The sequence below is a fragment of the Gossypium hirsutum genome, chromosome A06, assembly GCF_007990345.1.
Source record: "Gossypium hirsutum isolate 1008001.06 chromosome A06, Gossypium_hirsutum_v2.1, whole genome shotgun sequence".
In the NCBI taxonomy this organism is placed as follows: domain Eukaryota; kingdom Viridiplantae; phylum Streptophyta; class Magnoliopsida; order Malvales; family Malvaceae; genus Gossypium; species Gossypium hirsutum.
Genome location: NC_053429.1, coordinates 6,981,315 through 6,999,236, shown reverse-complemented (window position 1 = coordinate 6,999,236; position 17,922 = coordinate 6,981,315). Strand labels below are relative to the sequence as shown.

Below are 17,922 nucleotides of genomic sequence, written 5' to 3'. Positions count from 1 at the left end.
CTACCCAAGAATCTCTACAGTAACAATATTCAATTGCATAGAGAAGGCCAAGAAGAGAGATTCGTAAGCCTGCTCGCTTTGATGATATAGTGGCCTATGCACTTCCAATTACAGATGATGATGTTCCTTCTACTTACACAGAAGTAATAAGTAACCCTGATGGTGTAAAGTGGAAGCAAGAAATGAATGAAGAAATGCAGTCTCTTCATAAAAATAAGACCTGGGAGTTGGTGACACTACCCAAGGGAAAGAAGGCAATTGGATGCAAATGGGTATATGCAAAGAAGGAAGGATTTCCTGATAAAAATAAAATTCGATACAAGGCTAGATTAGTAGCAAAGGGTTACGCTCAGAAAGAAGGAATAGACTACAATGAAGTGTTTTCTCCAGTTGTGAAGCATTCGTCTATTCGGATTTTGCTAGCCTTGGTTGCGCAATATGATCTTGAACTAGTTCAGCTTGATGTGAAGACCGCGTTTTTACACGGTGATTTGGAAGAGGAAATCTATATGACTCAGCCAGATGGATTCAAGGTTGCTGATAAAGAAAATTGGGTTTGCAAACTGACAAAGTCGCTTTATGGATTGAAACAATCTCCAAGGCAGTGGTTCAAGCGATTTGATCAGTTCATGAAAGGGCAAAGGTATACAAGAAGTAAATTTGATCATTGCGTGTATTTTCAGAAGCTACAAGAAGGATTTTTCGTATACTTGCTCTTATATGTTGATGATATGTTGATAGCATCTAAGAGTAAAGTTGAAATTGAGAGATTGAAGACTCAACTCAACCTTGAGTTTGAGATGAAAGATCTAGGAGAAGCTAAAAAGATTCTCGGCATGGAAATATGGAGAGATAGAGCTCATGATAGAGTTAGCTTGTCTCAGAAACAGTATTTGAAAAAGGTACTACAGCAGTTTGGCATGAACAAGCAGACAAAACCTGTAAGTACCCCGTTAGCTTCTCATTTCAAGCTTTCTGCACAACTATCTCCTTCGACGAATTCGGAACGAGAATACATATTGCAAGTTCCGTATTCTAATGCAGTGGGTAGCTTGATGTATGCAATTGTGTGTACAAGACCCGACATTTCACAGGCAGTTAGTATAGTGAGCAGGTATATGCATAATCCTGGAAAAGGACATTGGCAAGCTGTGAAATGGATTCTACGATATATTCATAAGACCATGGATATTGGATTACTGTTCAAGCAGGATATTACACTTGGTAAAGGTGTTGTTGGGTACGTTAATTCTGATTATGCCGGTGATTTGGACAAACGAAGAACAACCACTGGTTATGTGTTTACTCTTGCTGGAGGACCAATAAGTTGGAAGTCTACACTGCAGTCTACAGTTGCGTTGTCAACCACAGAAGCTAAATACATGGCTGTAACAGAGGCTGTAAAGGAAGCTATTTGGTTACAAGGTATGGTTAAAACCTTGGGATTGGTTCAGGAGCATATTAATGTGTATTGTGATAGTCAAAGTGCTATTCATTTAGCAAAGAATCAAGTCTATCATGCACGTACAAAGCATATCGATGTACGTTTCCACTTTGTGCGGGAAATTATTGATGGGGGGAAAATTCACCTTCAGAAGATTAAGACTGCAGATAATCCCGCAGATATGTTGACCAAGGTGGTAACAACAATCAAGTTCGAACATTGTTTGAACTTGATCAATATTCTGCATGTTTAACAATTGAAGAAGGCACTATCAAGTGTTGTTGACAAAGGCAGAGAGAATTGTGTGAAGATAAGATTACTCGAATCAAATCTTCAAGGTGGAGATTATTGGGAATTATCCATATTTATGGAAAGTCAAAGATATGGGTATCAAATATTGGAAAGTCAAAGATATGGGTATCAAATATTGGAAAGTCAAAGATATGGGTATCGAGATATTGGCATTATAAAATCTGAGATATTTGCAATATATGGTCCCTAATTGTAAAGTGACTTTGCAGGTTGATCCCTGAACCTCAACTATAAATAGGCATAACCATCTCTCATTCTGTATCTCAAACTTGCCATTCTCTACTTAAGGCATTGTTTTCTCTCTCTCTCTTTGTAAATTCTCACTTGTATTTTGGAGTGAAACATATTTGGTAGTGCCCGAGGACGTAGGCAAAATTTGCTGAACCTCGTTAAATTCTTGTGTTCTTTATTGTATTATTCTGCATGAATTGTATGTGTGATTGTAGTGATTTATTGTGCTATTAAATTACGATTGAGGGATATTCTGGCTAGGAAAGACCTGGTACTTAAGCGATCCTTGTGATCCACCTCTCTTTCCTGGGAATTGAACTTAGTGTGATTTTTTAGTACAATAATTTTACTCTTTTACACGCTTCCGCACAACAGTATGATGATGTTATATTATAAGATTATACAACGTCATCATTTGAAAAAGTAAATATATATATAATTTAAAAGATACAAAAGAGTTGTTGAAAAATTATAAAGAAATTTTATTTTTTTAAAAAAATTTAAAATTTTCAGGTGATGACCCGTTGTAATCTTTAAGTACTATATCATCATACCTTAACAAAATTCTAATTTAGGGACTAGATTAGAAAAAAGCTATCAAATTTCAATATTTACATGGGAAAGAAAATTTAATACTAAAATGAACAAATTATTAAATTAAAAGGGAAAATATTAATTTATCCCTAACAAATAAAAAAAGTTTTTACAATTATCGAGTTAAAAGACACTATTTTATCTTTAACACATTTTGCCTACTCTCTATGAAGTGAATAAAATTTACTTTTAATTTCTCTTAAAAAATTAATAATTTAATTGAAGTCATTTAATTAATTTTTTAAATAAAAATATATTCTTTATATTTATAAATAATTTAATTTAAAAATTTTAACATAACTCTTTAAAATTTATTAATTTTATCTCCAATTTTTAACCTTAACTTTTTTACTTTGTCGGAAAAGAGAGAGAATTTTTGAAGTATTGCATGGAAGGCAAAGAGACGCGGTTTGAGAGCAGTGTGACAGAGCAGCAACAGCTGTTCTTTTTTCTCCTTTTTTTTTTTTTGTTCGTTTTTGCTTTTTTCTAGATTGCTCAATGCGACAGAGTTCTACTATTTAGACAGCACGTTTCTAATCTTGACTGATGTGTTAATTTAACTTTGTCACCATTTCTTTTCTTGGTTAAGCTACACAATTAGTCACAAAATTATTGATAAGATTTCATTTTGATAATTCAACTTTAAAAAGTTATAAAATAATTACTGAATTATTTGAAAGTTTTTATTTAAGTCACTGAAGTCACTGGGTTGTTAATTTTTTCTTAAAAAAAGTCTAGCTAACGAGCTCCAAGAAACGATTCGACGATCAATATGATAGATCACTACCTATTGACAAATGGAAGAACATACTTTAGATCTAAGTTGATCTGACGGTCAATGTTGAAGATCAAAAAAGAAAGTTGTTTGAATTTTAATTCGCAGATTTATAATGTTCAAAATTGTTTCATGGAAAAAATTAAACCAAAGAAAAAAAGTGGAACGAGAGCTTTCGATTGGTGCAGGTAATGCGAACAAAAAAGGCCACACAACAACGATTTTAGTAGCCTAGTGACTTTGAAAACTTTCAATAATTTAATGACTATTTTAAAACTTTTTATAATTAAATGACCAAAATAAAAATTATCCATAATTTAGTGATTAAGAGTATAATTTACTTACAATTTTATATGCATTACAGCACACCCAAAAAGCTCATTAAAAATAAAGCCTGCAGATCCTGGAAGTTGCCTATGAAGAATCCTATGTTTCCCTCTTTTTCTTTCTTTTTAACTCACATGATTACATTAATTAAACAAAAGGGTTTTCTATTTTTGCCTTATATAATCTATTTTTTTGTCATAAGATATCATTTCCTACAAGGGAAGGATTAAGGGTGTTAAAGATTAAAGTTAAAATTCAATGTCAACTCCCATTTCCATTAAAAGTTTGCAAATTGACAGTTCTTATTAATCATATTTGAATTCCACATGTTTGGTAGAAAATATTAATTATACCTGCAGACAATGGAGAGAACTGTGGGGTTTTACCATGAAGCAGGAAAGTAATTAATTTCTGTCAGCCATGTCCATATATATTCATATGTGGAACCATACTTATTGACCAAATGGATCTTTCCAAGTGTGAAAACCCAAGTCTCCCCTCCATCTATAAATAGTAAAGCAACATCCTTCTTTTCTCCCCCGCATTCAGTTCTTGTATCATTATTTCATTGCTTTCATCACTTTAGAAAGAAAAAAAGAACAAAGAATCCAAACCCAAAAGCTACACAAAGCACGTTTCATCCTTCTATTAAAGCATTGCTTCAGTATTCTGCAATCTGCAGACTTTGCCAATGGTGAAGACTGAGCACAAGATCCAACCACCTCAGTCGAAGCAAATGGCACCATCATCATCATCACCACCATCATCATTATGCAAAAAGAAGTACAAGGGTGTAAGAATGAGGAGCTGGGGTTCATGGGTGTCAGAGATTAGGGCCCCAAATCAGAAAACAAGGATTTGGTTAGGATCGTATTCAACACCAGAAGCAGCTGCTAGAGCCTATGATGCTGCACTTTTATGCCTCAAAGGTTCCTCAGCAAATCTCAACTTCCCACTTACATCCTCCCATTACATTCCCGATACCATAATGTCTCCCAAGTCAATCCAAAGGGTCGCTGCAGCTGCTGCGAATAGCTTTGTTGATGACAATCCCGCCGCCGCTGCCACCCCGCTAATATCTCCACCACTTGCGCCCTCCACATCCTCCACCACTTCCTCACAATCTAATCAAGTCGATGATGATGTGTTCTTTATACAAGCTCTTGTGGACGAGCCTGTTTCTATGATGGAACCATGGTACTCTTTTGACAGCCTGCAAATGCAATCTCCCAAGTTCGGTGATCAGGTTTTTAATGTAACCCCATTTGATCCACCGTCCATGACAACGATCGATGATCTTTATGAGGAAGCTGGCGATATTCGTCTATGGAGTTTTTGCTAAAAAAAAAAAACCCAAACACAAAAACAAAGTCAAGTCGTTAATTAGTACTACCATATATTACACCATTCATTTTGTTCATTTGATTTCATTATTTATATATTACACCATTCTTTTTTTTTTCATTTGGTTTTCTCTTCATCGAATGATCTTCTTGGGCTTGAAGATGTTACAGACAATGACCAAAATCCTTTTTTCTTTTTTTCATACTTTCAGTTAGGAAAAGAAATTCCACATGAAGATGACAATAGGTACCTCAAATGGGGGATTTCATTTTCAGTATAATCAATTTATGTGTCAATTATGAAAATGAAGTGTGTCAAATATATATTCAATGTTATCAATAACAATAAGAGAAGAAAAAAAAGTTGCTTAATATCTATACCTATAGCTAATCATCCAAACTCCAAACCTCTCTTGAAATCGGATAGGTTGAGAAAAAAATATAGATTTAAGCCTAGATAAGTTTTCCCCTTTATATTACGTATAAAAATTAAAAATAATAATATAGTATCAACGAAAATTTGTTATATAATTCCTTATTAAATGATTAAATTTAAAATTAATTTATGGTAAAATTATTCAAAATAAAGAAAATTATGTTTAATCCCTTAAAAATTGATGAAACTATAAATTAATACATCATAAAATTATATTTTAATCAAAAATTTATTATTCAAGTCTGGCTTCCTAAAAGAATTTATGGAGTCTTATATTGTTTATATTTAGAAATTTAATAAAAGAAAATTTTAATGATAGTAAAATGTATGTAATTAGTTAATGTTAAATAAAAAAATTATGATTTTTTATAATTAGGATGAGGAAAAATAACTATATTTTTTAAAAAATATAAAAGAATGAGAAAGCCTAAATGGGCTGGAGTTAACTATTTATCACTATGGTCGAATTTAGATAATTTGAAACTCATTTTTCTAATCAAGCTTAAATACAACTACGTATGTCATTGTTATTATATATGCATGAGTCCAACCCAAATTTAACTTGGTTCTGACAATAAACCCAACTGCCTAAGTGAGCGAATATTGCTTAGAAGCTTAAGAACTTTTTAAGTTTGGATTTTTCTAAGAAAAATAATAGTAATTTTGTTGAAAGGAGGTTGGCCTCAGATCCTCAACGAAAATTATTGTCTTACTTGGGGATTCCATCTTTTGTACTTCAATGAGAACTCAAAGGGATTCACAGAGTTTAAGGAGCATCTTAATTGATGCAAATACGATCTACAAGCTTACAGAAAAAGTGTCAGTATTATCAGAAATATTAATGATACATGTTGTGTCTGTAGGGACTAAATCATCAACTAAGACTTCAATACCTAAGGTTAAATGTTCTCAAAATTCTAAAAACTTCTTTAAGCTCCCCTTAAAATTAGAAAAACAAAACCCCTCAATAAAATAATACCTTGTCCAAATCCAACCTACCCTCAACAAATTTATAAATATTTATCTGTAAAAAAAATTAAATTAAATAGCTACTGCTCCCTGGGGTCTTAAATAAAGATGAGCAAAACCAAGAAATGATGGATATGGGTCATGAGTGATGGAATTATTACATTTGGGCAAATGTTTTGAATCTCATCATCAAGTGTCTGAACCATTTGGCTGAAGCCAAAGATTTCAGATGTCATGTCTACTTGTGAAATGGAAGGCATGGGGTCCCATCCCCTATATATTTCCCTATACATTGTATTTGTTTATACTTGATGCCTTCCATCTCTGTCTCCAATATGAGATATTAGGGTTTATTGTTTGGAATTTTTTAAGTAAATTTTGAATATGATATGTGATATAAATATAATATGAAAGAATAATATGATAAAAAAATAAATTTATTTAAAATTTTTAGTATTCAATAGTTACATTAAATCTTGATTTTTCTATCATAATATTCGAAACTGAAACCTCATTTAAAAAGATATTACAATTCTTATAATTTGTCTTGATAAAAAATAAATATTTTGAATCTGTGAATGTGTTACCATACGAATTATTAATGTTATTAAAATTTTACTTTGAATACAATTATAATAAGAAAATGTTCCCAGAATATGATACCATACGTGAATTACTAGATGAGGGATGAAGAAGGTTTAAGTCAAGCACATGAAAATTCCTACAGAACAATTTAAAAAGGCTATGAATTATTGAGAACACAAACATGTGATTTTTAGAACATCACTCAATCAGAGATTTGAGTATTCCCCTAAATTTATTAATGTCTTAATTTAATCTTTGTTCATCAAATGGGTCCTTTCTTTTTCTTTTTCTTTTTCAATAATCTCCTAAAATTACTAAAAAAGAAATTCGAATTTCTTTTCTCAAGCTAGTTTTAAATCGTTTTGTATAAATTTAAAAAATGTAGATTGATTGATGTAATTGAATTAACTTAAAAATGGAAGTTATGCTTTTTCTTGTCCTCATTATATTTCATTTTTTAAGGAATCTTTCCTTCTTCTTACAAAAAGTAAGATCCAACATTGGTCGTGACAGCAATGATACGGGGTTTGGACTCATTAAGACAAACAACATTAATTAAGCTAAATTTGTTTAAAAAGCAATAATGGAGATATTTATTTACACAACCTTCGGATTTACACTCATGATTCAATTTCTTTTTCATACACTATTAATGGATTTTTTTTATTAATATATCTGTATCATTTTTAAAATCTTTGATTAAATTGATATCATGAGTCAATCAGATATTAATTCAGTTACGAAATGATTAAGATTTTTTTTACAGAGTAAACTATATTACTATGAGGGAAATTTTATCTTTTTGTATAAAAACAATAAAAGCCAATGGTAAGGCTTCAACTTAAAAAAACCTAAAAATTTGGAACCAATTAATGAAATTTTGTTTATGAAATTATGATTCTTTTTTCAATAGAGCTTCGTTCCAATGGTTGTCTAGATTTGATCTTGGAAGGGATGTGGGTTGCTTCAAGGATTTTTGAGACTTGATCTTGAAAACGGATTTAGAGAGTTAATTGCTTGAGAATTTGATTTGATTTGGATTCAAAGGTCTTCAAGACTTGATCTTGAACCAATGAAGTTTTTTTAAGGGCTAGAGATACTTGATCTTGAAAATAGGTTTGGAGAGAGTTTGGATCCAATGGTTTTCAAGAATTGATCTTGGATGGTTGAATATATTTCAAGGGTAATTAAGACTTGATTTTGAAGAGTGAGTTTTATCTCCTTTGTGTTGATGCAATCAGATTGAGAAGAGATTTTTTCTAATGGTCATTTAGACTTTACCTTAGATAGATGATTCTGCTTTAGGGACTTTCTAAACTTGATCTTGAAAATAAGTTTAATCTTTCTTCTTTTCTTTTTTTTTTTAGTTGAATAGGATTGAAGAGCAATTTTCTTCAGAATTGATGCAATGTTCTTCAGAATTTATTCAATTTATTCACAGATTTCTTGATGTGAAAGTATGCCTCATATTTTGTCCAAGACAGTGAGTGACATCGTGATGAGGGAAGACTCTTCGTCCCGACTAGAAGAAATGTCTTCACCTCAACAATGTGATCGTTATTTGTCCCGATGACACAAACACCACATTGCGACGTGTTTTTAATTTTTTTTTAATTTTTCTTCTCTATTTTAGTTTCCCATTAAACTTTGATTAACCTAAGAATATTCTAGTCATAAATGCTACTAATTTCAGCCTATAAATAGAACTTAGTTACCCTAGGTTTAAAACAACAAAAAATATACAAATTGAGAGAATTATGTGTTTTTGAGTTTGAAGGGTTTTTTCTTTTGGGGTTTCGAGTTTTCCTTATTTTGATCCTCTCCATCTTTGTACTTCTTTTATATTAGTGAAATCTCTATTTGCATGTGGTTTTTTATCCTCTTTTATGAAGTTTTTCCACGTAAGTTTGTGTGTTCGATATTTTTAATTTCTTCTTTATTATTCTTGTTCGTTGCTTACATGGGTTTATCCCCAACAAACTGATATCAGAGCTTGATTCGATTTCTAAATTCAACTCGTTTAGAGTTGACAACAAGAAGATTTGACATTGAGAAGTTTGATGGAATTGCAAATTTCAATTTGTAGCAAGTTTGAATGACAACAATATTGGGTCAAAACGGTCTGAAAAAGGTCATTATAGGGAAGAAGCCCGCGAATATGGATCAGTCAGAATGGCAAGAGCTTGATGAAAAGGCTCTATTTGCTATTCAATTATGCCTCACGAATAATGTGTTACAAGAGGTTTCGATGGAGAAAACAACATTTGCGTTATAGAGGAAACTAGAAGCCTTATATATGACGAAATCCCTTGCCAACAAGTTAGTTCCTAAAACAATGTCTCTACACGTTTAGAATGGTCGAAGGTGAGTCCATTAAAGCTCATATTAGTGAGTTTGTTACCTTTCTAAATTACCTAAATAATCTTGAAGCACTTATTTCTTGTCTATCTTGAAAGAAGATTAATTGTAAATGATATAGTAAGTTAGCAAGTCACAATTACTTTTATATTGTTGAGACTTGTATAGGTTATGTACTGAATTGAGAGCACTTATTTCTTGTTCATTGATGGACGTCTTTTTGAGTTCATAGAGTAAAATAATCAAGTATGTGACTTGGTTTAGGTCCTAAGTTTTTAGGGGAAAACTTAGAGAAGAGGTGTCTAGATATTGTACACTTGTTGTACTAGAGCTAGGATAGTGGATATTTTCCTTGGGCTAGGCCCTACAGATGTAGGAAAATCAAAATGCGTAAATATATTGTATGTTTAGTTTTCTTCATTTTCTGTTGTTGGTGCCTAAAGCAATTGGAATTGTTTTAAGCAGGCACTGCTCATTTTCTACTAGCAGATATCGTTTTTGGACTTAACATATATTTTCACATTTTTTCACTTACATTGTGGATATACCTTAATCTAGTATATTTAAAATATTAGCCATCTTTCAATCCTAATTATTATGTGTAAAAAAGTTTTAGTTATGTTGAATAGGATGATTTTTTAAGATCACTTATTGTTTTTATTTTATTTGTAAGTTATTTTTTTCTTTATTGTTTCTTTTTGTTCCTATTCTGCTTTTAGATTTGATAAAACCACAAATAGGGCAATTCAATTTTTGTTTTAACTTTTTGTTATAAGTTATTTTTCAACATAAGATTTTCATTTAATTTCTCAAATTCTTCTCAGTTTCTTCAATTAAGAAAATGAAAAATGTTAGACAATAGACTTAAATGAAAAATATTAGATTATGGACTTAAATATATATACATATAATAAGAATAATGGTATGCTATTATTTTTTTATCATAAAATTAAAAAAAATTAAAAGTGATCAAATACAGTTAAGATCAACTGGGCTTTAGTTATTTAATAAATTATGAGTTGAATATTTATAAATACTCTAGTAGCTAATTCCTAATCGATGATGAGATATTGTAAATAAAGCTAAATGTGTAGTTACCTATAAGATTTATGGTTTCCAAACTACATGTAATGTAACTTTTCTTATGATTCATCTTTAAAAAAATGAGAGTCTCATTCTCGAAAAAAACTTGTGTGCTAATTTGAAAGATCAAAACCACAAGACTTACAAGTTTCAACACACCAATCGAATCAGGTACGCTTCTACATCTAGTATATTGTTTTTGATGATCTAATATCATAGACCTTAGTTTATTAAGTTTACATAGAACTTATTTTAGTTTTAACAAGTGGCTTTAAAGCTAGATCATGTAATGGTGGACAAGAGCAAATGACACCCCTTTGAGGTGTTTCGAGCATCGATAGTTACGACATCCTATTGTGGCCTTGTCTTTTCTCTATGAAGAGTGATTTGATCCCTCTAGGTCAAGGTCGTGTTTTTGCTTTGGAGATTTTCTTTGGTAATGAAAAGAATCTCTTTCAATGAATAAATCTTTCGATTTTTTTCTTCAATAAAGCTTCAATACAAGAGTCGTATAGACTTAATCGTGGATGGTAGTGGGTTGCTTCAATGTTTTTGAGACTTGATCTTGAAAACGGGTTTGGAGAGTTGATTGCTTGACAATTTGAATTAATTTGGATTCAAAGGTCTTCGAGACTTAATATTGAATCGATGAAGTTCACTTTGAGGGTTTGTGTAACAGCTCGTCCGACGTAGTCTCTATATTTGGTTACTATTTGGCATATAGTTGGTAAAATAAGGATAGATATGAATAAGTAAAATGTTTGTTGTGGCTAAGCATATAATTATGTGTATTGTGCCATTTGGCGAACTCATAGTTTTGGCGAGTACTGCGTTTTGGCGGACTCTTTTGTTAAGTATCCGCCCAACCCAAATGCTTTGGTTGAACTCGTTAAGTTCGAAGTTGTTTATATTTTTTTTATTATTTCAAAATAGCAATTTAGTTAGTTAAGTTGAGATTTAGTTAGAAAGAAACTAGACTACTATAGATGATAAGACTTAAATTATGTTAAGTGCACTTAATCACGAGAACCAAAAGTGTTCGTGGAATTATCTAATTTTTTCACTAATCATTTTTTCTATGCTTAAGTATATAAGGATAGCGATGGTCTTTCTAAACACATTTACGTTTTCTTCTTCCTTGATTTTCTCTTAAACTCTTTGAAAACCTAAGTTCAGAAAACCTCTTCATAGTGAAGGTTCGCAGTATTCAGCTAACTTATACGTTAGTGGCAGTTCCCTGGTAATTACTAATGAACCCTAGGTTACTCTCTAAATAATTTACGTATTTTTCATTTTATATGCATAAATATTAGTAAAATGTAGGATGAATGAAACTTCCTGATTCTGGACTAAGTGTTGCTAGTTATTGCATGCATGATTAGATTTGGTAGATTGATAATCTGATATGTTTAATTATCTTCATTTTAGCTCAAGAATCTAACGAAGGTCTAAGCGATAAAGGCAAGGGACCTGCTTTGTAGATTATGCTAGAGTTTTTGTCGAGTTCCTTCTTACTTCCACGTGTTGTAACTTTCTTTATTTTATAATTCGTAGAAGGTAAGTAATCCTCCTTTGTAATGGATGAAAGATGTTGTGAGGATAATGGTTATCCACAGTCTTTTGTTTATGTGCAGTCCATCTGCGAGATAAAGTAATCGTCATTCTTCATACTCAAGCCAGTACCATTTGCTTCTGATATGTATGATATGATATGATCAGATATGTGGTGATAGAGATGAGGAGATATGTTTGTGTACCCTCTAGTACGGCAACTATATATCAAACCGGATTGGCAGGTCATAATAAAACATGCTATTCTGAATGAGAACGATACAAGGAGTTAGGGGGGAGAACGTATATGAATATGACTGAGTGATATACTTCTGGTTTTGATTTTTGAGTACGTGGCTGGCATGAAGATAGATTTGACTGAGTTATTCTAAGTTGGCGTACAGTATATGCCCGGGTGATAAGCAAGTTAGCATACTGAGTCTGTCTGTGTCCTATATAGGCCATTGGGTGTACTATGTGTGTTTGAATCCTTTGGAAATGTTCAAATGTATTATTAGTAAAATTATGTATGATTTTTCTTTAGAACTCATTAAGTTCATTTGAACTTACTCAATTACCTTTTTTCCTTCTCAAGCTTGTTGACTGAAGGAAGGCTTTGTTAGAAGGACTATGCCAGAGTGTTACTTTTATCGTGAGTCTACTACTTTGTGTTTGTATCATGCATGACTAGCGGAGGTGGCACATAAGAGTATTTTGGAAATGAATTGTATAAAGAACTTATGTTTTGATAAGACTCTGTTTTATAATACTTCTATTAAGTATTAATACGCGTTTTTAAAATAATACATTTTATTTAATGAAATTATTATATTTGCACTTATACGCGAAAATGGCTTGAATGTTATTTAAACTGTTAATGATTCCATTTAAACTGAGTAAAGCAACAACGATCAAATGATTTATATTTATAACTTTAAAATTTTTTAAATTTTTAGCCAAAATTGTTTTGAATTTAGTTTGATTTCAAGAAGTGACACACTATACTCGGATCCTATCATAATGTCGGGTTTGGCATGTTACAAGTTTGGCATCAGAGTCAAGGTTGAGTCAATTTTCGAAAAACCAAAGGTTGAGTCACGTCCCATTATGCATGATACGCCTCTAACTTAGTCATTGTGTGTGTTGAACTAATTTGAATTCTTTCGTAGTGTTAATAAAATGTTTGAAAGATCTAAAGATATGTTTGGAAAAGAAATTTAAAGTCATGTGTCTCCGGTTCCTGAACTGGTAGCTGCAACTAGTCTGGGAGCTACTGGAAATGCATTTAGGAATGTTTTGTTTACGATGATGACACAAATGTTCAACCAATTTATGGGGAATACTCAAGCACCCCAACCTCAACAACCTCAGCAACCAGAACCAGAAGTGGTTCGCCCAACAAAGCCTACACCACCTGTTATGGTTGCAATTGCACCCAAAGTAGACCTTGTGAAAGAAATTCGAAAGAGGGTTACAAAAGAATTTATAGGTGATAAGGGTGATGACCCAACTATGGCTGAGCAGTGGTTATCTCGAGTTTGTAGGGTGATAAATGAATTGAAATATACACCAGAAGACAGTCTCTTATGTGTCATATATTTTCTAGAAGGAAAAGTCTACTAGTGGTGGGAAACATTGATTAATGTAACTCCTGAGAAGATAATTAACTGGGACATCTTTTTGGAAAACCAAATGTTTGTAAAGCAAATGTAGAAAAAAATTATGTATCTAAGACAAGGAAGAATGTTTATGATAGAATATGAACAACAATTTGTAAATTTTATGAAAAATGTTACATTTATTTGATTTAGTTCCTAATGTAACAATATTAACAAATAAGCTAATTTAACTTTACAAACTAGTCATTTTCACAATTTAAGCTTAAAATCCATCCATTTCAAGCTTGTTTCACCAATTAATCAATAACGATAACTTGCTAAAACTTTAACAATTGATTAAATTGGAACATGGGCTACCTAAATTAAGCTCCCATAACCATAAATCCATATATATTACATGAAATTAACTTAATTACCTGGTAATTTTAATGGCCAAAAGTTAAAGGATGGTTTCAAGCTTTTATTTTTTCCTTTTTCTCTTTAAGAAGTGATGAAAGAAGATGATAATATCATCTTTCTTTCCACTAAGATGTTTTATACAAAGATTTTCATTTAATTAAACTAATTAGTTAACTAGGTTAATAAGCTTTTATTATAGTAATTTAGTTTTTAAATCAAACTAAGTGGCATAATGTACATCATCCACCAACAGAATAAAACAATGGTTTATTAAACATTTAGGTCCTTTGGATAATTGCTATCTAGGTCTCCAAGTCTTTTTTAGTTAAAAATCTATAGTAATTGGACTTTTACAATTTAGTCCTTATGTCTTAATTAACTATTTAATCGACAAAATTTCTTGACCAATCTTCAATATATTTTTATATAAACTCCATAAATATTCATATTTTAAATTTATAGACTCGGTTTATGAAAATGGGATTCTAAAATCGTATTTTTTGATGCCATTGAAAATCAATTTGTTACACTTATTACATTTGTTATAGAATGTCTTACACTACAGTTGGAGTCCATGTTTGTGGAAGAAAATCTATTTTTGTTATTAAACAAAAGAAAAGTTACAAAGCCTCAATCGTCATGTCTCCAAGAGGTTATCGCAAACTCCAGTGATGGATCCACCCCTTCCAAATACGTGTCTTTTGCATTTTGCATCATAAAATTTCATCTAATACCAACAATAATCAAAATTCAAAAACAAAATACATTAACACCTCTTTGGAGTATTGGTCACGTCATCACAATAATAATCAACGACGAAAATAATTAATCAAAAAACTTAATTGATGTGTTTTTTAATGTCTGATGGCTTAATTAAGTGTATTTTACGCGAAGAGTTTGATTTTTTTTATAAGTTGAGAACTTTTAAGCCTAAAATAAAATAAAATTACTTGTTTATATTTTATTCTTTAGGTCCAACTCAAGAGTATATTTATTTTGAAGGGCCAAATGGAATCATTAAAGCGGAAAACGCAACAAGCCTAATTTTTATTCTAAGTTTCAATTCAAGGTTAAACGAGTTTAAGCCCAATCCGACTTAATGCCTTAATGTTTATCATTGCTTTCTAGTTTAAGTTCTCGAGATATGAATAAAAAATTATAGCAGCCTTAATTGTCCTATGGTTATTAGTGTGTTTTGACAGAAAATAGCAATGAAATATTTTAATTTCATAAATAGAATCTAAATATTTGTATATTTTTTTTAATTATTGAATTTTTACTTTTTTTTTTCTTATATCTATTATTCTTAGAATTTTTTTTAAGTAATCTTATTATAAATTTTGATTATATCTGTTCTTTTTTATACGATACTTAAAACTATCCATAGCCTCTACCGAACCTATAAATAGGAAGATAATATACTTCAGCGCACTCGAACTTACGTCCTCCTGTATCGACAACGATGCTCATATCAATCGAGTTAAAATTCAATTGATTGACATTCTTAGAATTTAGTTGTGGAGTCTAACAATTTACCAAATCATCATTTTGGATATGAGGAAATTATTCATATATTATTTATTTTTTTCATAAATTATTAAGGGTAGTTATATGTTTACTGTCAGTAAAGTAAAAAACATCACAAACAAGTTTAAAACAATGCTAAAAATCTTTTTTAACTAGTTAATTATCATACTCTAAAAACAAATAATATCAATTTATATTTGCTTGTGGAGTTTTTTTTACTCTACCGACAATATATAAGGTAATTATCCTATTATTAATATTTATAAACATGAATATTTGAAAGTAACCAGGCGTAAGCTCACTGGACCAAAGATAAGTTGGGCCTAAAGTCCAATTGTTCAACATAGGCCTATGAAGTTTGAGCACTTCACAATTCGTCTTACTCTGAGTTTGACCTTAAACTTAAATTAAAAATATTCAATGTCTATGTTATTTAAAATCAAATATTGAATATAGTTTGATAAAAAAATAATATAATATTAAAAATTAAAATAAAAATAATTAAACGTATTTTCTATTAAATAATAATTAAATACTTATCTACTTTTTTTATAAAAAATTCTATCTAATATTTTAATTTTGGTTATCCAACATATTTAAAAATATTAATTTTCAATTATATTCAGCACTATTTTTTTTTTGAAAATTTTGTATTAAATAATAAAATAATAAATTTAGATCTCAATGTTTCTTTTAGCTAAATTTATCTATTAATCTTTTAAAAAGTTGTAAATCATTTTTTTTTTCACAGAAACGTCGACAACAACATTATTTTTTTAATAAAATAATAACATTTTTTAAATTCATATGAAGTTAAATTATACATTAAAAAGGGTTTGATTGTGTTTAATAAAGAGAAATATATTTCCCCTTTGACTCCAATTATTTTTTAATTAATGTAATTAGCATCACTGGCCTTCAAATCTCTCCTTTTAACTTGTTTTAATAATCAGGTATTACGTAAGCCAAAAAGTATGCAATTCTTTAAATTAAAATAACCATATGCTTAAGCTTGAGATTAATTATGATTACAGTATTAGCTCCACATTATCGCTCCACGTGGATCACAATATTGGTATCATTCAATACGCTTCTCTGAATTTTTTATTTTATTTATATCTAACATAATTTTTAAAAATAAATCTTATGAATTTTGATAACACAACATTCATCTAACGGTTATACAAATAAATTTTTGACATTTTTTTTATTTATCTATTTTTAAGTATTATAGTTAGTTATTTCACTCATTTTAATTAATTAGTTCGGGTTGAAGTAGTAATTCAATTTTGCATTTATAATATAATTGTAACTTGAAAAAAATTATATTTTGAGTATAATAGTAGTACAAATGAAGGATATTGTGGTCATATGTAAAGATTATGTTTGGATCTTAAAAGCTTAAGTTTAAGTCTTATCATATGTAAATTTTAATTTGATTTTTTTAGGGTTAAATTTAACGTAGATATATTCTAGTTATTAACTCGTCCATTTGTATAATATTTTAATTGTAATTATATTAATTGTAACTCAATTTGTGCATATTATAATATTGGTTTTAATTAGAACTATATAATTATATTAAAACAAATATCAGATGGCAGATATTTTTTATTTTGAGAAATGTCTCTCAATTCAAAACAAAAGGCAAAGCACCAGGAAGATCGGTAAATTCAAGCCATCTCTTTTCTTGGAGAAATTTCGAAAACGCAAAACAAAGAAAAATAAACATGAAAGACAAAAATATATATGTAAAGGTTTTTTTTCCTTTTAAGATATTCATCCGAACGAGTTTAGTGATTAATTTTCTATATTTCGTAGGATCATTAAGAAAATAAATGTTGATCATATTTAGGGCAAAAATCGAATCCTAATTCACAAATTAAAGTAAAAAATATTTTTTTTATCTCACCTAACTCCCAAGAAAAAATTTTAATTTTTCAAATTACACGAGATAAGCTAATTAATGAAGGAAAGTGCAATAAACTATAATTTTCACAACTTCAACAATGATATGGAAATTGGACAAAGGAAGTTTAATTAACTAAGAGCTCTTTTAGACATTTAGGATAAAATTAACGTAAGCCGGATGAAATTTGGCTTATATTTGAATTTTAGTTAAAATATGATATAAGTTTTCGTATTATTTGTAAATTTAAAATTTAATCCCTATATTTTTTATAGTTCAAAATTTAAGTCTAACTATTAATATTGTTAAAATAAGAAATAAAATTACGGGGACTTGAATTTATGATTGATCATTTTATATCTTATAATAAGATATATATAATTTGCTCCAAATACAATCGAGCATAGACACTCCAAATATAATACCTCTACTGTTCGAGGTTCAAATTAATAGCTCAAAA

General features: G+C 30.1%; 1 protein-coding gene across 1 annotated transcript; it reads left to right on the top strand.

The window, feature by feature from the left end:
- Positions 1–4,206: 4,206 nt before the first annotated feature.
- LOC107963523 (ethylene-responsive transcription factor ERF014) lies at positions 4,207–5,398 on the top strand. Its single transcript, XM_016900004.2, has one exon. It carries the CDS (start codon positions 4,375–4,377, stop codon positions 5,023–5,025), a length of 651 nt encoding a protein of 216 aa, XP_016755493.2. The 5' UTR covers positions 4,207–4,374; the 3' UTR covers positions 5,026–5,398.
- The last annotated feature ends 12,524 nt before the right edge of the window (positions 5,399–17,922 follow it).

Bases quoted from the DNA above. Each gene is read 5' to 3' on its own strand.
- LOC107963523 (XM_016900004.2), top strand. From the start codon at position 4,375: ATGGTGAAGACTGAGCACAAGATCCAACCACCTCAGTCGAAGCAAATG.